This window comes from Grampus griseus, assembly GCF_964374135.1.
Source record: "Grampus griseus genome assembly, chromosome: 3".
Taxonomy (NCBI): Eukaryota; Metazoa; Chordata; class Mammalia; order Artiodactyla; family Delphinidae; genus Grampus; species Grampus griseus.
Genome location: NC_139019.1, coordinates 143,187,528 through 143,210,294, shown reverse-complemented (window position 1 = coordinate 143,210,294; position 22,767 = coordinate 143,187,528). Strand labels below are relative to the sequence as shown.

General features: G+C 45.1%; 1 protein-coding gene across 7 annotated transcripts in view; it reads right to left on the bottom strand.

Moving 5' to 3' along the window:
* The window catches only part of TENM2 (teneurin transmembrane protein 2), a gene marked incomplete at both ends in the record, with an annotated part of 991,817 nt that overhangs the window by 188,153 nt on the left and 780,897 nt on the right, over positions 1-22,767 (bottom strand). For all 7 annotated transcript variants that reach the window (XM_082650012.1, XM_082650013.1, XM_082650014.1 and 4 more), the window contains one exon: positions 2,974-3,169. In XM_082650012.1, coding sequence (XP_082506138.1) covers positions 2,974-3,169 — 196 coding nt within the window. The remainder of the gene's footprint in view (positions 1-2,973; positions 3,170-22,767) is intronic.

Sequence of the window (22,767 nt, the reverse complement as noted above, 5' to 3'; positions counted from 1 at the left end):
GTTAAGAGCACAGGCTCTGGGAGAGTTTGAATCCTGACTCCACCCCTTACTAGCTGTGTGTGACCTTGGGCAACTTGTTTAACTTCTCTGAGTCTGGGCTTCCTCAACTGGAAAACAGAATATTGGTAGTAATGGCCTCATATAACTACTCTATGGGTTAACTGATCTAGACCCCAGAATGGCCAAGTCCAGGAGCTAGTACATGGTCAACTCTCTATAGATGTGCCGTTGTTACTGTTTTTGTTATTAACCATTCCACTGAGTCTTTATAGACTCCAGCTAAGCCAGCTGCTTGTGTGTGGGGTTTGCTGTCATGTGTATCAAGTCTTTGCATTTAAACACAAGGCCAATGCATGGACCTGGAGATTGTCATACTGAGTGAGGTCAGTCAGACAGAGAAAGACAAATATCACATGCTCTCACTTACATGTGGAATCTCAAAAAATGGTGCAAATAAACTTATTTACAAAACAGAAATGGAGTCACAGATGTAGAAAACAAGCTTATGATTACCAAGGGGGAAAGGGGTGGGGATAAATTGGAGGATTGGGATTGACGTGTACACACTACTACATATAAAATAGATAACTAATAAGGACCAACTCTATAGCACCAGGGAACTCTACTCTACTCTGTAATGACCTATATGGGAAAAGAATCTAAAAAAGAGTAGATACATGTATATGTATAACTGACGCACTTTACTGTACACCTGAAACTAACACAACATTGTAAATCTACTATACTCCAATAAAAATCAGAAAAAAAAAGATTTACAAAAAGTTTTTTTAAAAAAACACACAAGGTGACCAAAAGGATATCATTTCCCGTCATGTTCTTAAGCAAAAGATTGTTCTTTATCTTACCATCCCAAACTAGTTCTAAATCTGTTGCCAGTTTCTTTCTTTTGTGATCTGGTTTTTATCCTTTTAACATTATTTTTTTTTTCCCTCATTGGTACATAACATGCTCCTGGGAACTTTCCCTAACGGTGGAAGACTTCTCCAGTGACTTTCCTGATACAAAGTTTATGCCATTAGTGTAGAGCAGGGCTTGGCAAACTTTTTCTGTCAAGTGACAGAGAGTAAATATTTAGGCTTTATGGGCCAAACTGTCTCCACTGCAACCACTCAACTCTGTTGTTATAGCTGCCACAGACAATTTGTCAACAGATGAATGTGGCTGTGGTCCAATAAAACTTTATTTATAAAAATAGGCAGTGGGCCGGACTTGGCCCATGGGCTCTGGCATGCCAAGCACTGCTTTAAAAGGAGCATTTGGCTAACCCTGTTAGGGTCAATCTTTCCTTAACAGAGGGACTAAGCATTAACTTCAATGCTATGGTAAATACCAAATCCCACCTGATTTTGTACCATTCTGAAGTTGTGGCTGCTACCTGAATTTCAGGTTCTCTTTCAAGAATCAGGGAATCCTTCAGAGCAATCCATGAAACTAACAGAGAAGTTCTTAACATGCAGTCAATAGAAAAACAGCTGTACAAGATGCGCTCTTAAAAAGTCATCAGCTTGGGACTTCCCTGGTGGTCCAGTGGCTAAGGCTCCGCGCTCCCAATGCAGGGGGCCTGGGTTCGATTCCTGGTCAGGGAACTAGATCCCACGTGCTGCAACTAAAAGATCCTGCGTGCAGCAACTAAAAGATCCCACATGCCACAACTGAAGATCCTGCGTGCTGCAACGAAGATCCTGAAAATAAGACCCAGTGCAGCCAAATAAATAAATAAATATTAAAAAAAAATCATTAGCTTTCACGAGTGACTACCAGCTCCATTCCAGACAGGTTCAGTACGTGAAGTCACATCATCCCTCCCTTCGGAGATATCATCATTACCTTCCCACAAACGATGAATCTGAGGCTCAGGGAGTTTAGTGACTCTCCCAGGTAGGATGTGGGAAAGAAAAGGTAGGATTTAATCCTGGATCAACCATCTTATCTAGGTTTCTCTAGTGAAACTTGAGGTCCACAACTAAACGCTGCTGGGACAACATGGCGTTGCAGAAAGGCAATGAATGAGGCCCAGGAGTCCATGCCATTTCCACCATTTCCATATCCTGGGACCTTGAGGGACTCAGTTTCCTGAACCTCAGTTAATTCCTCTGTGAAATGGGTCTAAAAATCTGCCCTGATTCAGAGAGGATCAGTTATTATCATTAGTAAGAATATTAAAACCTAATGACAAAATAAATGTTATGAAAATTATTTATAGGTGATATATTGTTAAAATTCTTAGGGCTTCCTTTAGAAAACCTCATGAAATATTCTCAAAATAGTGGCACTCCTACAGGTTTGTATGCACATATAAGGGGAAATTTTGGATAAAATCTTAGCTTTTCCTCAATGGCTACTAAAAAGGACTGCTATGAAACATGCCCCAAATGACAAGTGCTTAATTCAAGCTTTTTGAGATTTACCAATTTGGGAACAAAGATACGATTTCTTTCTTATGGTTATATCCTTTTCCTGATTTATTTTTCAGGTTTTTAAAAAAAAATTTAGTTTGCGCTTTCCTTGATTCTTGAGAAAAATTGTGACCTGACACACGGTCAGTATTTACTGGCTGCTTAGGGATTTATACCTGTAACATTTCATTTAGTCCTTACAGTAGCACTATAAGGAGGGACTAGTTAGTTCTGTTTTACCATGAGGAACTGAGGCTGACTAAAGTCCAATGATTTGCCTAGGTTGTGTGGCCAGGGCTTGAGCCAGGTGGTTGGAGCCAAGCTCTTCACTGCAACTCAAGCCCCGGTACTCACAGTGGCTTTTTCATGATTTAAGTAGCATTCATATTTTAATCAAGGCTAGTTTTAGGTGGATGACACTATGAATCCTAAATTAAGGATGCTGGTTTGGTCCCCTACATAGTAGGACCACCTTGGAAGATGCGCCTTCAACAGAGAAGCCAGACACTTCCATCCTTTCCTTCCTGACATATCACCTCAGAGATCCCGTACCTACCTAAGACTACAGTGTTGAAGGAAACCATCTCTTTGTCTTTGCCATCATTGTAGAAGGCCAGGTGCCACAGGCCCACGTCCAGGTACTGGACAAACACGGCTTCGTTTTGAACCAGGGTCTGTATGCTCCGGCGTTCCCTGGGTGACTCGACCACGCTCCATTTCTCCTTCCCGTCCAGACGCTCCATGAAGTCATACTGGGAAAAGAAGAGAGCACGTGACACAGGGTGCAGACCTGGTCCCATAACAAGCACCTTCCCCTCCAGCCCCATTAGTTAACTGAGAGATACTCCTGAGTACATTTTACTATAAGCTCATTTGATTGTAAGTAAAACGAGAGTCATGAAAGTTGTAATAATAACAGTCACCATTTATTATAATTATTGCTAATAGTTTTATGACTATAAGGCCATAATCTCTTTTCAGCTTTTGTGGGTTTTTTTTCTGTGTGTGTGTGTGTGTGTGTGTGTGTGAGTGAGAGAGAGAGAGAGAGAGAGAGAGAGAGAGAGAGAGAGAGAGAGAGAGAGAGATGGGTTTTTGTTCCAGTCCCTACTGGGGTGTTATAGGGTACATAGCATATGCCAAGTATAACTTTTTAATAATTCCCCCAATTCTGAATTCCAAATTGCATCTGGCACTCAAGAGTTTCAGGTAAAGAATTATGAACCTATGTTACCAGATACCGTTGACTGATCGTTCACGAAAGGAAGGTGGTAGATCAGAGTAGTTAAGAAAGAGGGCTGAGGGGCCAGACTACCTGGGAGAGAACCTGGAACTTATTAGCTTCACCTGTCCCTCCCTCAATTTTCCCATCTGCAAAACTGAAAATAACGGTACTTATGTTATAGCTTGTTGTGAGAAATAAGATCATATTGATAACAGTGCCTGGCACAAAGCAAACACAAAATACACGCGAGCTGTCATCACCACCACCATCGTCGTCATCATTTCATTCAACTCTTGCAAAACCCCTGTAAGATTGGCACTATTGGTATCTTATTTTACAGATAAGAAAACTGAGGCTCAGAGAAGTCCAGCAACACATCAAACGTCACCCAGTGACCAAGTGAGCAAGCAAAAATGTGGACCTAGATCTGTTTAGGTGCAGTGCCCTCACAGTGCCTGGCCTCCCATCGACCAGCAATTAACTATGAAACTCTGTTTCAATGGAAACCAGGCTCAGAACTGGAAGCAATCAGTGGAAGACAGAGTGGTGGGTGAAGGCAACCAGGAATGGGGTGAGGGGAATGGGAGAGCAAGTGTGATCCAAAGGGGCCTGTCCTAGGGAATGGTGAAATCCTGCGGCAGGCAAGTGGGAGCCACAGAAGATCCTTGAGCAGTGACTGACGACGTGATGGGAGGAATGTTCTGAGGAATTCATTTGCAGGCAGGCTATGAGGTGTTCTAGAAGAGGGAATGAAAAGAAGCAGAAAGACCAGTTAGCAAGCAACTGCAGAAACCCAAGTGTGAGGTGACAGGCGTCTTGATTAGGACAGTGAATGAAGAAAGGGGACAACTTTGCAGGAGCATTTCTAGGGAAGAGAGGACAGGGCTTGACCATGGGCTGGACAGAGAGGATGAAGGGAAAGGCAAAGAGGACACCCATGTTTCTTACTTGTTGATGAGAAAATCAATAAGACCCCAGCAGAAATGCAATCAACTTGCGAACTCTTGCGAAATCATTCCACAGGAAAGTCATTTGCACCTTGACTTCCAGAGAACATTCAAAGTGTAGGTCTTTAGCAGATAAAAACCACCACTGTGGGATTAAGCTCTCTCTCACCACTTTCCCTGCCATAAAAAGGGTTATGTGGGTTACTGACATCCACTGTAACCCCTTTCAGGAACTTCAAAGAATGAAACTCCAGGAAATCTACTAATGGGACTTCCTTGTCAGCAGAATCGCCAGCTTTTCCCAACTGAAATGTGATAATTGAAACCAAAAGAGTCTATAAGCTTAGGTACAAAGGTTTTGCTGTCAGACAGACCTGGGTTTGAATTCTGACTGCCATTTGCTACTGTTTGAAGTGAGGCGGATCTTTCACCCTCTTCCTGGTTTGCATACTAGGGAATAATAACACCCACCTTTTGGGGATGTTATAAGGATGACATGAGATAATGCTTAGGGCAGTGCCTGGAAGATAATAACCATTTTATGAAGTACCTTGTGACTCTGAGTCACTTATTTGCAAATCACAAGGATCGCAGAAGAGAAGCACATGGTTCTAGCTTTTGTATCTGGGGGCCTGGCAAGGGACGTTGCGTAGGAAGTGGAAATCTCCTCCATCTCTCAGGAAACGAATGTTTGTATTTAGCTTCCCTCTACCCCAGAGCCTGTTGGTTGCAGCTGTCTTTATGGGATAAAATAAATGATCTGCAGTGATATGACAAACTGATGCTCCTTTCGGAGCCCTTTGTAACCAGAGCATTTGTTCCTTAGCAGCTTGTAAATTTCCGACTACCCAGACCCATGTCTACAAACTGCTGTCAGCCGGTGCCGAGGTGAGAAGGATATAGTTCATTTGGGGTCCAGGTTATCACTCCCACGAGGAAAAGTTGGGGGAAGGTGGTTACTTGCATGGGGCCATTGCTCATTATTAATTTGGGCATCAGTCATCTCTTGCTGAACTGGCTGCCCAGCCCAGGGGCACAGAAATGGCTTAGGACCAGCAGCAGTGCACGCTGTCCAACCAATCAAATGACTCTTGGAAAAGGTATTTGTCAGAGGAGAGAGCGGACATCTATTTTGGCCGGCTCCTCGGAGCCCCTCCACGGAAGTACGGAGAGCAGTTTTCATTTAAGGAAGAATCTGTGAGCCAGGGGCACTGGGACATGTTGGTCTGAGGTGTCCCAATCCTGTATCTCTTTGTTGTGCTTTATTTTCTTCAAAGCACTTATCACCCTCTAAAATGATACAATGTTTTTTTTAAAAAATAAATTTATTTATTTATTTTTGGCTGCGTTGGGTCTTCGTTGCTGTGCACGGGCTTTCTCTAGTTGCGGCAAGCGGGGGCTACTCTTCATTGCGGTGGTGCGTGGGTCTCTCATTGTGGTGACTTCTCTTGTTGTGGAGCACGAGCTCTAGGAGCACAGGCTTCAGTAGTTGTGGCTTGCAGGCTCTAGAGCACAGGCTCAGTAGTTGTGGCGCACGGGCTTAGTTGCTCTGTGGCATGTGGGATCTTCCCAGACCAGGGCTCGAACCTGTGTCCCCTGCATTGGCAGGCGGATTTTTAACCACTGCGCCACCAGGGAAGCCCTGATATAATGTTTTTATGCTTATTGTCTGTCTACTCAGAAGAATGTAAACTCCAGGAGGGCAGGGATTTCTTCTGCATGGTAGAGTGGTTAAGCCTGAGAACTTCGGAGCTAGACTGCCTGATTAGAACCCACGCTCTGCTGCTTACTTGCTGTGACACTTGCACAAGCTATTTCAATTCTCTGTGCCTCAGTCTCCTTATCTTTAAAATGGGTATGATTTCAAAACATAATAATAATACAGCAAAACACTGTTGTAAAGATTAAATGAGTCAAACCATGTAAAGTGCTTAGAATAGTCAGCACTCAGTATATGGTAAACACACCCTGAAAGTTTCTGCTATCGTGATGATAATTCATTGCTGTGTCTAATTCATCTTGAGCAGAGTTTGATCAATAAATATTTGTAAAATATTAAGTGCATAAATTACTGAATCTGTAAATGAATTCCATTGAAAGGAAACTAAGTTGCCATGTACTGAAGGTTTTGTCTCCAGTAATAATCACCTGCCCTCCCTTGTCTTCTAATGTGCTTTCCTGAATAGAAGAGAAAGGGGCAGAGTTACAGGCAGCAAGCCTCAGTCATGCACCACCAGACGTGCACGTGATGGACACTGTGGCCCAAGGAATCTGCCTATAGATCATCAAGATTTGAGAGGTGACTTTAGACGGCCATTATGACTTCACCTTTTCAATTCTCAGTGGAGGGACTTCCCCGGTGGGGTAGTGGTTAAGAATCCGCCTGCCAATGCAGAGGACACGGGTTAGAGCCCTGGTGCGGGAAGATCCCACATGCCGCGGAGCAGCTAAATCCGTGCACCACAACTACTGAGCCTGTGCTCTGGAGTCCACGAGCCGCAACTACTGAGCCTGCGCGCCTAGAGCCCGTGCTCCACAACCAGAGAAGCCAGCGCAATGAGAAGCCCACGCACCGCAATGAAGGCTAGCCCCCGCTCGCCGCAACTAGAGAAAGACGACACGCAGCAACGAAGACCCAACGCAGCCAAAAATAAATAAATTAATTAATTAAATTAAAAAATTCTCAACAGGATGATGTCCAATGTACACTTTCTTTCTTTGGACTTTCTTTGCTCCGTCGCTTGTCTTCCCTCTTTTCCTCCTTTGACACTGTTCCTTAGTGACCACTGTGGTAGAGATTGACGGTCACTGTCTGTATCAGTGTCTTGTTCCTTTCCAGCTTCCTTGCTTTTATGTGGGAGCACGTGACAGTGTTCCCGTCAATGGAACGTATGCGGTGGGATGAACTCCACTTCTAGACCCTGCCATAAAACGTTCTGTGCCACCTCCTACTTGCTCACTCTCCCTACCTATCTGCCTCTAGAGAGAACCAGAGTTCTCTTAAAGCCCAAGATGATGGAGTCACAAGATAGGAGTGGCCTGGATCCTAGATTAGCACTTGGAGGGAAGCTGGAAATACTGACAAAAGCAAGAGATAAACACTTACTAAATTAGGCCACTGACACAGAAAAAAGGGGTAGTGGCTACCAGAGGGGAAGGGGGGTGGGGGAGGGCAAAATGGGTGAAGGGGGTCAACTGTGTGGTGATGGATGGAAACAAAACTTTGGTGGTGAGTACACGGCAGTGCATACAGACGCTGAAATACTGGGTTGGCCCAAAAGTTCACTCGGTTAATGAATACATTTTTCAGTAAAGTTCTTGGTGAAAATGAAAAATGTGTCTTTTATGTTTACTTAAAACTGAACGAACTTTTTGGCCAACCCACTATAATGTTGTACACATGAAAAAAAAAATCAAGCTACTGAAATGTTGAGGCGTAGCCTCAACATGTGTTGTTATTTGTGTTATATGTTATTTCATGTGTTATTTCAGCACAGCCTTCAAGATTTCTTAACCTCATGCTTCTCTTCCTTCCTGGTTCACCTCCCAAGATTATAGTAAAGTACCAGCAAATGTTTCCACTTCTTAGGGGCGGTGGGAGAGAATCACCCAGGATGGCAGCATCTTCTGTCGGCCGAGTTCCAACCTATTATGTGTAGGGTGTCTATCTATCCCAGTCTGCCCAGGGATGTCCTAGTTTCCATCTCCTCTGTTCCTCCTTTCACTCTTGAGAGTGCTCCCGTTTGGAATATGTAGTTACCCTCCTCACAGGTTAACATATACCAAGCAGCGTCACATAGCATCATTCACGGCTGCTATAACCCGGGGAGGGTTGGAGGCTAGAAACACAAGGTGGATCAAGCCAGCCAGATGCAGAGACTGCTTTCCAGGGCAGGGAAAGCAGAAGCACAGTAACAAGCTGGTTTGCATGGAGGCCATCTGGTTCTGGAGAGCCTCTGCTCTCTAGGAATCCTAGACGGCAGCCTGGCTGACACTAGGAAGAGTCCATCTTCCAAGAACTCAGACCCTGGCCAGAGTTGCTTTCTCATGCCCCAGCACTTGGGGATTGATAACTCAGGCTTAGCACCAGGGACATCTGTTTCCTTAGCTCCAGGATCCCATCATGATCAATTCCAGGCTGTTGGAGGACCGTGCTGTGCTTGAAGGACTAAGAAGGTTGCTTCCTGGCACGTTCTGTCTGATAGATCTGCAGAGAGCCTTGGAAGAGGATCAGAAGGCCCGTGACCCAACCCCGATGGGGGATGTGTGTGCACAGGCTGCCTGCAGGGCCAAGTCTGTCTCTCAAGGCAGCTGGCCTCTCTTGACCAGGCAGTAAGGTCACCCAGAGGGTGACAGCGCCATAACCCCTGATAAACTCCCCCTCTGTCACGGAAGTTCTCTTCTTTCCCTTGGCCTCTGGAAAACAACGCATGTTGGCATGCAGTGTGAGGGCTGTGCCTTTAAGTCATCAGTCATAGCCCAAAGTGGCATGAAAGCACAACTTTTACGAGCACTTGAGGGACAAAGAAAGAAACCACAGGAAATATTTGATCCAAGTTTCAATCTGCCCCCTTCTTGGCAGAGACCAAGGAGAAATGGTAATTAAGACAACTTAGTGGGTTTCCAGAGGAGCTGGAGGAGAGAGCAGAGGGGGCTGCACCGCTGAGCAGGGCCTGTCGCTTTCCCAGGAGGGAAAGCGTCCACAGGCAGGGAGCGCGCAGCTGAGAGATGCTTCTGGAAGCCATGCAAATACACACCTGCCACAGAGGGCAAGGTTAAAGACAGATCCATCACCCTTCAGGAAGATGTTATTACTGGGTCCAGGACCCCGGGAAAGTGGGGCGGGGGGCGGGTAAGTAAGTTTCTTGCTATTTGGACCACCTGCTCGCTGAGGGCCCACGTGGACAGGAGCAGCGGCGAATGCCGACATTTCCCACGGAGAGCCTGCCGCGCCTGGCCCCGCGCTGGCTGCATCCCCGGCCTCCTGATGTCTGATGTTGATTCTGCCTCAGACGGCAGGGCACACACAGCAGTCGGCTGGATGGCAGGGAAGCAGCATGTGTGAGCGAGGGCTGCTCGAAGCCACATGACCACAGAGTCTCTGGTGGCATCTGGTGACAACGGGCAGTGGTGGGGTGCTCCTGGGGGCCTGTGCATCTCTTTCCGCCTCCAGCTAGGCCCGTGGCAAAGTGGGTCTGGCTGATTCCTCATTGAAAGCTCTGCACCACCTCTTTTCTCTCCTTCAAAGGGCTGAGTGCTCCGGGAAGCGTGGAAGGATGAGGGTGGTGGGCCGTGCTCCGGTGGGGGTGGGGGGCTCCCTTCCTTCCACGTGGCCTCGCGTGTCATTTTCAGTTCCTACTTACAGTGTCCAAGTCACTTCATTAGATGCTGACTGGCCCAGTGTGGGCACTGCTGGGCTGTCTGTCCACCAGCTATGAGAACGCGCCCCTAAGCTTCTGGGAAGGAAACAGCACCTGTATTTGCGGACTGTAGCAATCATCATGCTGGGCTCCATCGTGCGGCTCAAGCAGCCTGAAATTCCTTACAGTAAGGAGCAGGGGAGACTACATCCACACAGGTGCAACTCTTGATTCCTTCACCACACGTCCTCTTGCAGTGGCGGAAAACGTAATCATCAAAAAGAAGACGTACCTATTTTTTTTTCTAGGCACTTGCTATGTGCCAGGCATAATGGCAAAAGCTGATATATGGTATCTCATTTCATCCTCCCAGAAATCTTATTCTCCTCCCCATTTCTCAGGAGAGAACAAAGGCTGCTAGAGAAGTTAAGAAACATACCCAGGGCCACTGACTGCGGTTGGTGGCCAAGCGAGGACTTGAACTTGGATTTGCATGAGTCTTAACGGTGGGAGGTCGCCTTAAGTTTTCTAAGAACCTGGCTGTAGCTTCCAGCATAGCTGGTGGCTGGCTTGGTTTGTAAATTTCCTAAAGATGTCAGTGAGCAGAGAAGGGGGAGGAAGGCAGAGCCCAGGAGTGCTAGCGTCAGACTTGAGCAGAGTGGGTTGGGCACCTGAGGACAGAAAGATGGACCACTGGAGAAGATGCAAAAAGAGGTCAAGAAAGTTCTGGATGGTTTTGCTGGGTGCTGGCCATACCTGGCCCATAACTTCCTCTTGCCCACCTCCAAACTTCTCTCTCCTTGTGTTCCAGCCACACTGCTCTCCTCTCTGTCTCTGGAATATGCCAAGCTCATCCCAGCCTCAGGGCCTTTGCACAAGCTCTTCCTCCTGATCCTACAGCTGCCTGCTTTTTTTCTTTCCATTTTTTTTTTTAACAATTTATTTATTTTAGTTTTGGCCGCATTGGGTCTTAGCTGTGGCACACGGGATCTTCGCTGAGGCATGTGGGATCATTCATTTCAGAGCAGGCTCTTCGCTGTGGCACGCAGGCTTCTCTCTAGTTGTGGCTTGTGGGTTTTCTCTCTCTAGTAGTGGCACGCGGGCTCCAGGGCGCATGGGCTCTGAGGTTTGCAGTACATGGGCTCTCTCGTTGAGGCGCGCGAGCTCAGTAGTTGAGGCGTGCAGGCTTAGTTGCCCCGTGCCATGTGGGATCTTAGTTTCCAGACCAGGGATCAAACCCGCGTCCCCTTCATTGGAAGGTGAATTCTTTACCACTGGACCACCAGGGAAGTCCCCAGCTGCCTGCTCCTTTTGTCAATCATGCCCGCCTAAACACCATGACCTTAGAAAGGGCATCCCTAACCACCCATTCTAAAATGCTTCTATCACTTCTCCTTTTCTGTCCTCAGCAAAAACTCATTGAAAAAAACCTTGTCACTTATCTGCTAATTTATAGTCCATCTCACTACTCTTTTTTTTTTGTGTGTGGTACGCAGGCCTCTCACTGCTGTGGCCTCTCCCGTTGCGGAGCACAGGCTCCGGAAGCGCAGGCCCAGCAGCCATGGCTCACGGGCCCAGCCGCTCCGCGGCATGTGGGATCTTCCCGGACCGGGGCATGAACCTGCGTCCCCCGCATCGGCAAGCGGACTCTCAACCACTGTGCCACCAGGGAAGCCCCATCTCACTCCTCTTGAACACAAACTTCTTAAGACTGGGAGACCTTAGAATAACTATAAATGGCATGTAATCTTTAAACATTGTGAATCACTATGTTGTACACCTGAAACTTATATAATATTGTACATAAACTATACCTCAATAAAAAAAACCCACCAAACAAATAAATAAATGTTAACCAGCTTTGAATCCAGAAAAATAAATAAATAAATAAGTAGGAGGTGTGTCTGTTTTATTCCATATGGTATCCCCTGGGGCCTAGAGCAGTGCCTGGCACGTAGTGGGTACTCAGCAAACATCTTGACTGAATGAATGTAAACCTTTAGGCCCAAAGGAAATCGTACCCAGAGTGGAGTGTATACCAACACAGTGGAATTTGGTGATACAACTACTGAAAGGACATAACCTCTTTAGGAAAAGTTCTTAGGAATTTTTAGTAAACAGTTTTCCTGAGTTTTGTTTGCTAACTGCTTGGATGATACTACGAGGTAACATTTAATGAGGCCAGGCACTGTTCTAAGTGATTCGCACGTACGATCTCATTTAATGCTTATAATAGCCCCAATGAATACAAATCACTATCCCCACTTTGCGTATGAGGAAACCGAGGCACAGAGAGGTTACATCACTAGCTCAGGAGTTGGTAAGTGGCAGAACTGGGCTTCACACCCAAGCAGTCAGCTTAGGAGAGCGTGTCCCGAATCCGCTGCGTGCCAGGCCAGTGCACTGAATAAACAGGCAGCCGGAACGTGGTGCTGGTCAGCCTTGCTCATGTGGGGAGATCAAGGTTTACCTTCCTGTCTTTGGGAAAGAGAACCTATGCTGTGTGTCAGGGTGGGAGGGCCTCCGATGACAGAAAGGGGCTCCTAAAGCAGCCTGCAGGACTGTCAACAGAATCATACTCAGGACACAAGTTGCTCTGTGTTTTGGATTCCATTGCCCTGACCCGGAGTATCTCTTCCCTCTTGGTAGGCTGCGCTGGTAAGACAAAGACAGGGGTGCCTGGGATTCAGGGGGTACCCCGCCCATCTGTGATGAGATGGAGCCATTTTACTAATCTTATTGGGGGAAAAACTGTTCTTCAACACACTGCTTAAGCAGAAAGCAAGAAACTAAGGAACGTGAGGGCAGGCGGGACTTTTCTGGGAGAGACAAAGGAAGACATTTTTGGTTACTGGAAATAGAGAGGGAGCTAGAGAGAGGTAAAGGGAGGGGAGGTGAGAGCAGCAAGATGTTGGGGACCACCCAGGCCACAATGTGGCCTCTTCCTGTGACCCCTCCCCACACTCCCAAATCCAAGAAATAAAAAAAGAGAAAAAAACTAAGGGAAATTGTTAAGAGCCTTGACGTGATGGAATTTCTTATGGAAACCAACAAAGAGAGTGAGCATCTTTCCTGGATATCACGGGGCAAGAAAGCAGAGATCAGAAGATACAAGAGGAAGAAGGCACAGGAACTCAGAAATCATGGGCAGGACGACAGGGCACAGACACACTGAGCACCGAGCAGGGAGCCCCAGCTAACGTCTGGTTTCCCTTGGAAGGCTTGAAGGTCTCTAGACTGGGTTCACAGGAAAGAAAGATCTGAAGCCCCGCTTGCAAGCCTGTGTCTTGCCCAGGCCTCATGCTACAGGGGAAAATGAATGTAAAACTATTGGTTCCATCAACAAACATTGAGCACCTACTATGTGCTCTGGGCCCTGGGGATCCAGCAGTGAATCCTATGGCCAAGGTTCCTGCCCTCCGGGGGACTGACATTGCCTCAGGGGAACAGAATGCCACGGAGTGATGAGGGCTATGAATAAAAAAGGGCAAACCAAAGACAACCCAAATGCCCATCAACAAGTGAGCGGACAAGCCGATTATAGTGCAGCCATACAACCGGACGTCTACTCGGTAATAACGGGGATGAGCCATGGGTACACACAACAACATGGGTGAATCTCATTGGTATTAGGCTGAGTGCAAGAGGCCAGACACAAAGGAGCACAGGCTACCCTGTTCATAAAACTACAGGGAAGACAAACCTAACCTCTAGCGGCAGAACGCAGATCAGTGGGGGGCTGGTAGGAGGTTGCCATGGGGCCCAGGGGAGCTTCTGAGGGGTGGCAACGCTTTATATCGTGATTGTGACGGTGCTTACTCAGATAGACACACTTTTCACATTTTAGGAATCCAACTGTACACGTAAAATGTGTGCATTGGGCGGCTAGTCATTTATGGCTAAATTCAGTTGACTGAAGCCAAATAGAGTAGAGTATGGGGATAAAGCAGAAAGGAGTATCCAGTTTTAGAGCCCCTTGTCGGGAAAGGGCTCACGGAGGGCATGGCGTTTGGGTAGAGGCCTGACAAAAGGAAGGAAGGAGCCACCTGAATATCAGGGAGGAGCATTCCAGAAAGAGGGAACAGCCAGTGCCAAAGCTACGAGACAGAATGAGCTTGGCATGACTCGGGGAGAGCAAGCGGGCCAGCACCGCGGAGTTGGAGGGAGTACGGACAAGACCGTGGGTCGGCAGGCTGCAGAGGGGACCAGCAGGCCACGGGGATGGATGCGCCCCCTACAGACCACACTGCTGTCAGCCCTGGAGATGAGGCAGGGAACCCGACAGTCTTTGCCCTCAGAGAGCTGGCCTTCTAAAACTTCAGTTTCCTTTCAGTATGACGTTAGCCCGATGGAAGGTCTGCGGAGACGGACGCTCTGACGAACGGTTATCAAAGATGAGACCAGACCCTTTTTCTGTACTAAAAAGAGAGCTTCCCACCTGGTGCGCTCACGGTGTCTGGTTCCCCTGAGGGCCCTCTGGAATTGGCAGGGGCTTTGGCGGTTTGCTGGGTGAAGATAAGCAGCTGATGGGTCCTGCCAAGCCCCACCCCCTGCCCACCAACTCCGTTATCAAGCCTAAAAGTGTGGTTTTTGAAGGAGTGTGTTTTGAATGTCTGGGATGGGATGGGGGGAATGTAGGGGGAATGAAAAATGAATAGAAAAGGATCGACTGTTACTGCTAAAGAATGTTAGCACCAACTCTAATACCATGGTGAGATCCCAGCACCCCTCCTTCTCAGAGGTGTTTCAGAGGGATTTCCACGAGAAAGACAGATAAACTTTATCATATTTTTTTTTTTGGCCACACCATGTGGCATGCTAGGATCCGACCAGGGATCGAACCCGTGCCCTCTGCGGTGGAAGCACAGAGTCCTAACCACTGGACCACCAGGGAAGTCCCAACACGGACAAACTTTAAGTAATAAGGCCAGGCCAGGGCAAGGCAGGGACAATGCATTCCCTGGTAGGTGGCCCTTCCTTCTTGGGAATTCTTAGAGCGGCCTAATGCCAGTGCCCGGCAGCTACACAAGGGCCAGCTCTGCCTTGTCCACTGCTGCAGCCCCTCGACACACGGCACATAGTAGGTGCTCAAGAAACGTTGGTGGAGTCCAAGGTTATGGTCTGCCTCTGATAGAATGATGTATCTATCTGAAGACAGGGTCTTCCTGGGAGATTGTTAACCCTCTCCCATGAAATTTTCGAGATCAGGGAGAAACAGTTGAAAACCCTAAGTCCTGATCTCCTATTTTCAAGACTTCCCCTCAGTACATAAAAAGTGTGTGTTCCCAGTTTCAAGGGTAATTCATAGCTCTGTGGTGTTTGACCACTTTTTTCCTTTTATTTAACGTGGATTCCTAGCAGGGGCTGTGTACACGCTGTAAATCTGCAACAACTCAATCCAGGGTCACAGCTACTAAACCTCCAGAGGGGCTGCCCTCCTTGGTCCCTCCTGGCCTTGTAAGAGCCAGTTCTGAAAGGAAAAGCTATGTCCTCGTGGGTAAGTGACGGCTAAAGAAAAGCATCATTTTTAAAAAAGGACAGTCGTTATGTGAAGCTTCGACACGGCCCATCCAAAAGGGGGATCTTCACTGCCCTTGGCTCGGAATGATCTTTCCCTCTCTCCCCTTTCTCTTTATCTGTTTAACTCACCTTCTAAGAGTCAGCTCGGGTAGCATCTCCTTCAGGAAGCTGTCCTAGAATCCTGCACAGGTTAGAATTGGTGGCCTATTTTCATGGTCTTCAACTACCTGTACCCAACTCTTTAGCTAACATTTGATGAGTTTATCACACAAGGGACAGGAACAAACTTCATAAATGATACATGGCATTGACTTTGAGAAATGTACAACAGAACAGCGCTAGCAGGATGCACACTGTCCACCCCTCTCCCAGCCCACGAAGAGCTGGGCTCGGGCCGGACACGACTGGATGTACTGTGCAATGTGCCAGGAGAGGCACCCCGATCCCCCGCCACCTCGTATATTTATAAAAGGATTGAGAGGAGACAGGAATCCTGAGTTGTTTCCAATCCTTCCAATCCTGACCGAGTTGGAAGACCCTGATCTTTGCAATCTGGATTAGTCTTGAGGAGGACCAAGGAAAACTCAGTTTGCAAACCAGCGCTGGTTTCTGCCAGAGACCTTGCCATTCTCTCCCTGTAGAGACCTCTGGTTGCTAGGTTACCTGCGAGGGAGCGGTAAGGGTCATAAGCAGTCAGACTAATCGACTGATCTCCACGGGGTGCTTACTATTTCCTAGGCATTAGCTCATTTATTCTCACAACAACCTGATGAGGCACAGCCCTCATTCTACGGATGGCACAGCTGAATCTAGAGAATCCACAAACCTCCAGCTACTACAGAGTAGAGATAAGATTCAAACCCAGACCAAGCTGATACCGGAACGTCAGTTCTAATCTTCCACCCCGTACCGCATCTTCCAGCTCTCCCTACATGATGCTGCCGTTGTTGCTTAACTTGTCAGGTCCCTATCTTTTTAAATGCCTTTCACCTCTGCATCCCCAGTACTGACATTCAGTGAATATTTGTTGAGCACATGAATGGACTGATTTCATATTTCGTCCTCCCACAAGGCTATGCCCTCATCATGCTGCCTTTTGATCCAACCCAGGAGAAGGGTGGAAGGGACTGCTCTGAAGACCTAGTCAGCCACAGTGTATGGGTCAAGTTCAGCAAAAGTGATGAACATCTCAAGGCTACTCCAAGATGTGCCAAAGCTCTACCACGAGGTCGGAAGAATGGAAGTTTTTACCTCTCAGTGCCTTTCTGATGTGATTTCTTATTTACTGCACATTCCCATGTAATTGTCTTTAGACGGTGCTTTATCAACAATGTCACATTTGGCCCCATGCCCTCCTAAGATCAACAGGAGGGTCTTATGTGGGCTGCTTGTGAAAATAAATCAAATGTATCACTGAGGAGAGGGAGTAAACTGGGAACGTGTCTAGTCACAAAATGCCTTCCCGAGCACAAAAGCGGAACTGAATCATGGGCACTGGTGGCTTCTCTCAAAGCTGGGCCTAAACCTTTCACCAGGCTGCACTGTGACCCTGGGCAAGTTACTTCAACTCTCTGAGTCTCTGCTCTCTAATCCCTAAGATGCAGACAGTAAAATTTCCTACCTCTGAGGGTCACTGTGAGTCCAGCCCAGCTCACAGTAAGCACCAGATCAATACCAGCTATTCTTATGGCTGTTGTTATTGTTACATAAGTGTGACATACTGTAACTCCTTTATGCTAGCAATTCTACTCTTAAGAATTCATCATAAGGAAATTATTAAAAACTAAATAAATATTGAGCTGCATGAGGTGCTTGTATATTTCGGAGATTAATCCTTTGTCAATAGCTTTGTAGTATAGTCTGAAGTCAGGGAGCCTGATTCCTCCAGCTCCGTTTTTCTTTCTCAAGATTGCTTTGGCTATTTGGGGTCTTTTGTGTTTCCATACAAAAACAAACAACCCAATCCAAAGATGGGCAGAAGATCTAAATAGACATTTCTCCAAAGAAGATATACAGACGGCCAACAAACACATGAAAGGATGCCCAACATCACTAATCATTAGAGAAATGCAAATCAAAACTACAATGAGGTATCACCTCACACTGGTCAGAATGGCCATCATCAGAAAATCCACAAACGATAAATGCTGGAGAGGGTGTGGAGAAAAGGGAACCCTCTTGCATTGTTGGTGGGAATGTAAATTGATACAGCCACTATGGAGAACAGTATGGAGGAGATTCCTTAAAAAACTAAAAATAGAACTACCATATGACCCAGCAATCCCACTACTGGGCATATACCCTGAGAAAACCATAATTCAAAAAGAGTCATGTACCACAGTGTTCATTGCAGCTCTATTTACAATAGCCAGGACATGAAAGCAACCTAAGTGTCCACTGACAGATGAATGGATAAAGAAGATGTAGCACCTATATACAATGGAATATTACTCAGCCATAAAAAGAAACGAAATTTATTTGTAGTGAGGTGGATGGACCTAGAGTCTGTCATACAGAGTGAAGTAAGTCAGAAAGAGAAAAACAGATACTGTATGCTAACACATATATATGGAATCTAAAAAATTGGTTCTGAAGAACCTAGAGGCAGGACAGGAATAAAGACGCAGACGTAGAGAATGGACTTGAGGACATGGGGAGAGGGAAGGGTAAGCTGGGACGAAGTGAGAGAGTGGCATGGACATATATACACTACCATATGTAAAATAGATAGATAGTGGGAAGCAGCCGCATAGCACAGGGAGATCAGCTGGGTGCTTAGTGACCACCTAGAGGGGTGGGATAGGGAGGGTGGGAGGGAGACGCAAGAGGGAGGGGATATGGGGATATATGTATACGTATAGCTGATTCACTTTGTTATACAGCAGAAACTAACACAACATTGTAAAGCAATTATACTCCAATAAAGATGTTAAAAATTTTTTCATCTATAGAATGAGTTATTTTTGAGGCATTTAAAATGAGTTTATGGAAGAATATTCAAATTTAGAAAGTTGTTCCCTACTTATCATTATGCAAAGAATCAGAGTAAAAAGCGTATGTATGGTATGATCCTATATTTGTAAAAATGATTAATGCATGTGAACAGAAAATATACTAAAAATGTTAATGTTTTCTATATTTCTTATCATTGGCATATATTCTTCTTATAATGAGAAAACCACAAATAAAAGTTATCTTTTAATAAAACAGTTGGAATTTGTTTTGTTTTGTTTGTTTGGGAGCTTGTGGGGTTTGCATTACGGATGCTTTGAAAAACATGATGATAGCTTATACCATTTCTTTGTGCCAGTCCAGTTGTAAGTGCTTTATAAAGATTACCTCGTTTACATCTAACAACAATGCTATGAATGTATAATATTATTATCTCCATCTTATAGATGAAGTAATCAGGGCACAGAGAGGCTGAGGGACTTGCCCAAGGTCACACAGCTTGGAAATACTGGAGGTTAAAATTCAAGATCAGGCAGTCTGGACTGGTCCACACCCTTACGCCCATGCTTGTCTGTGTCTGGAACAGCTGCATAGGCATTCCACAGAATGTTTATTTAAACTTTATTTTTGTGTATTTATATGTTTAAAAAATTATATTTAAATACCCTCCCTGACTTGACATATACAGTAGGATCTAGTTATCTGAGGATATTTGGAATTAATAAAAGGCCACTTAAAATGGATGCTCTTAACATTGATTGATTCGGAATTTACCTTGAAAAGTAAAACTGTAATTATGAAAGTATTTTTTATCTGATATCTAGGAATATTCAGGTTATCCTTGCAACTACGCTCTAATTTTTAGAATGAACACTGAGCTTTCCTACGTACACAAACATGCGACACCAAACATTTCACTGTCCCTCCACTTCACTGACTGCAAAATGCATCCTGTTTTCAGAGATGTCAAAAGATGAGCATCGTGTGTATCTCAGAGTTGATGAAATACTCGAGAACAATGCAGCATCCCTGTAGCTTGACTGGTGCAACACAATCCAATGTAAACATACTGGAGGTCTCCATCAAATTTTCCAGGACCTCTCTTTACGATATTAGAACCGCCCTCTTGGAAGCGCTGATCGTGTCACCTTCCTTGTCACTTCTCTCTGCCACAGTATTTAACTGTGCTACCTCAGCCAGATCTGCATTTACCAAGGCTTCCCTGGGCGCTTACAGGCAGATCTCCAGCATCACTTTTGTTGACTTAATGAAATTCTCGTCTTGGGCTTGAGTTGTAATTTTACTCTGTCAGCATTCATGTTGACATTGTACTGCAGGATGTTCCTGGAAATGACTGCCGGCAGAGAGGAGAAAAAGGAGGTGCCAGTCTGCTGTGTTCAGTGCATACCAGCTTTGTGACCCTAAGCTGTGCCTCAGTTCTTTCGTCTGTAAAATGGGGCTGCTCCTAATGGTGCCTACCTCACAGGGTTGTTGTGAAGAGAAAACAATTCATGTGAAACAGTCCTTGGCACACTGGAGCCCTCAAATCATGCTGACTATTATTATTATAACTAGTGTTAAATGGGGAGGGATCTCTGAGTGGAGAACATTTTTATAAGAGATCAGATGACTGATAGTAATTTTTGTCTTCTAACATCTTTGGCTTCCCTACAAACATCTGTACTGAGGGGGGCTTCAATGAACATTTTAAAAGCTGTTAATTTTTGTGAAGATCTTGGAATAAATCTTTTCTAAATATCTCTGAACACAGCTCTGAACTTCTGTTACTCCATTGTTTATTAGAAAACTTCAAGATCTGCACTGGGTTGTCTTTGAATCCACCTGATGTGTGTCTGCTCAGATAAAGTTGTATAAGCAACTGTGCTGGTGGATCCTGCAAGCAAATGCCAGGCAGAGCAGAGGTTCAAGTTCATGTCAGGATGTTAAACCACGAATGCAGTTTCAAATGAACATGTAACTGCACCCCAATGTTCACAGTAGCACTATTTACAACAGCCAAGATATAGAAGCAACCTAAGTGTCCATCAACAGATGAATGGATAAAGAAGATGTGGTGTATATATACAATGGAATACTACTCAGCCATATAAAAGAATGAAATTTTGACATGTGCAGCTACATGGATGGACTTGGAGGGCATTATGCTAAATGAAGTAAGTCAGACAGAGAAAGCCAAATAATGTATGATATCACTTATATGTAGAACCTAAAAAATATAACAAACTAGTGACTATAACAAAAAAGAAGCGGACTCACAGATATAGAGAACAAACTGGGAGTCACCAGTGGGGAGAGGGAAGAGGGGAGGGGAAATATAGGGGTAGGCGAGTAAGAGGCACAAACTATTAGGTATAAAATAAGCTACAAGGATATATTGTACAATGTGGGGAATATAGCCAATATTTTCTAATAACTATAAATAGAGTAGAACCTTTAAAAATTGTGAATCACTATGTTGTAACCTGTAACATATAATATTGTGCACGACTATACTTCAATTAAAAAAAAAGAACATGTAGCATGTTCCAGAATGGTGTTTTTTTTTTTTTTAATAAAGAGTTTCACAGCTTATTTTAAGTTTGGGGTGCAACCTCTCTACTTCTGTATCTAAGACAAGGGATGTGAGTAGATATTTTAAGTGATTTAACCTTGAAACGATTATTTTCTATCTCTCCTCCTGCAAGCTTGTGGATCAATTTAATTGAAGACCAGCCAGAGCCTGTAAGGGAAATGATGAAAGAAAATACAGTTGCTCTTTGCAACTGCTTATATATATTCACTGTGATTTTTCTCAAAGCTGTGCAGACAAAACAAAGTACATAAATAAATTGAATCCTGAGAGTGCTATAAGATTAGAGTCATCATCTATAACCTCTTAATGCTTGTTTTACTCAAAATAGACTCAAGCTTGTCACAGACCTACTTTTCTTAAAGACAGAGAGATTACTAAAATTAAGAAAAGTATAAAGAATATGGTGACAAATCACCCATATTTCAACCACTCAAATGAATAAATGTTAGCATTGTGTCATATTTATTTTCAGTCTTTGTACGTGTGTGAGCAGGCATGTGTCTTAGAGATGGGGAAGGGCTTGCCTTACCTTTAATGTTTTATTTTGGATAAAAACAAGTACTTTTTTTTTTTGACAGGAGGCAAAATACACAGAATTTACTTTTCATTCTAGGGTGTGGCAGGCAGATGATCCTTCAGGAAATTTTATTTTATTTTATTTTTTATACAGTAGGTTCTTATTAGTTATCTATTCTATACATATTAGTGTATGTATGTCAATCCCAATCTCCCAGTTCATCCCACCTTCACCACACATCCCACCGCCCTGCTGAACAAGTACCTTTTTTTTTCTTTTGTGGTACACGGGTGTCTCACTGTTGTGGCCTCTCCCCTTGCGGAGCACAGGCTCCGGACGCGCAGGCCCAGCGGCCATGGCTCACGGGCCCAGCCGCTCTGCGGCACGTGGGATCTTCCCGGACCGGGGCACGAACCCGTGTCCCCTGCATCAGCGGGCGGACTCTCAACCACTGTGCCACCAGGGAAGCCCTTTGAACAAGTACCTTTTAAACCTAATTCTCAGTCCTGTTCTCCTCACCTATTCCTACGGGTGACTAACCTCATGAGTTTAGTTTCTCTCTCTGTGTCTCTGTCTCCATCTGTATACATGATTATTAACGTACACACATATAAACATATATATATATACACACACACACACAAACATACATATACAGAGATCAAAACATTACAATAGTAAACATGGATTTGAATTATAAACCATGCTTATACTAATAAAACTGTCACATTGATTTGTTTTATATATGGGGTTCTACGGAAGATTTCACTTGAAGATTAAGGTCTTTGTCTGGAAAATTTGAAACTCTTGACTTACAGCACCTCTGAGACTCTGCTCAGTCAAAATACGTGGTTTGGCGCTGCCCCCTTTTACTCATCCCTGCTTTCTCTGTTTCTATCTTTCTCCCCGAGTTCCATGTTCTCAATAATTGACTTTTTTGAAAAACGTTCAACGTGCCCTCCCCGTGCATGCCCCTCAGTACAAGGCCCCTTGTAAAACTCAAGCATCTTCTGAGATTTTTCCTGCTTGGTGACTGTCCAGGAGGGTACCCACTGATTTAATTGGCAGTTTCCATTCCTATCAGGAGGCCACCAGATAATCACAAGGGGTGTCCTGAGAAAGACCTTTCCAAAAGCACTTTTAGTCCAATACAGAAGAAACCAAGGTTCTCTTGGTTTCACAAACTCTTTCTCCATACCTCAAGCTCTTTTGCAAAGGAAGGGTCTGAAAAACATGCCT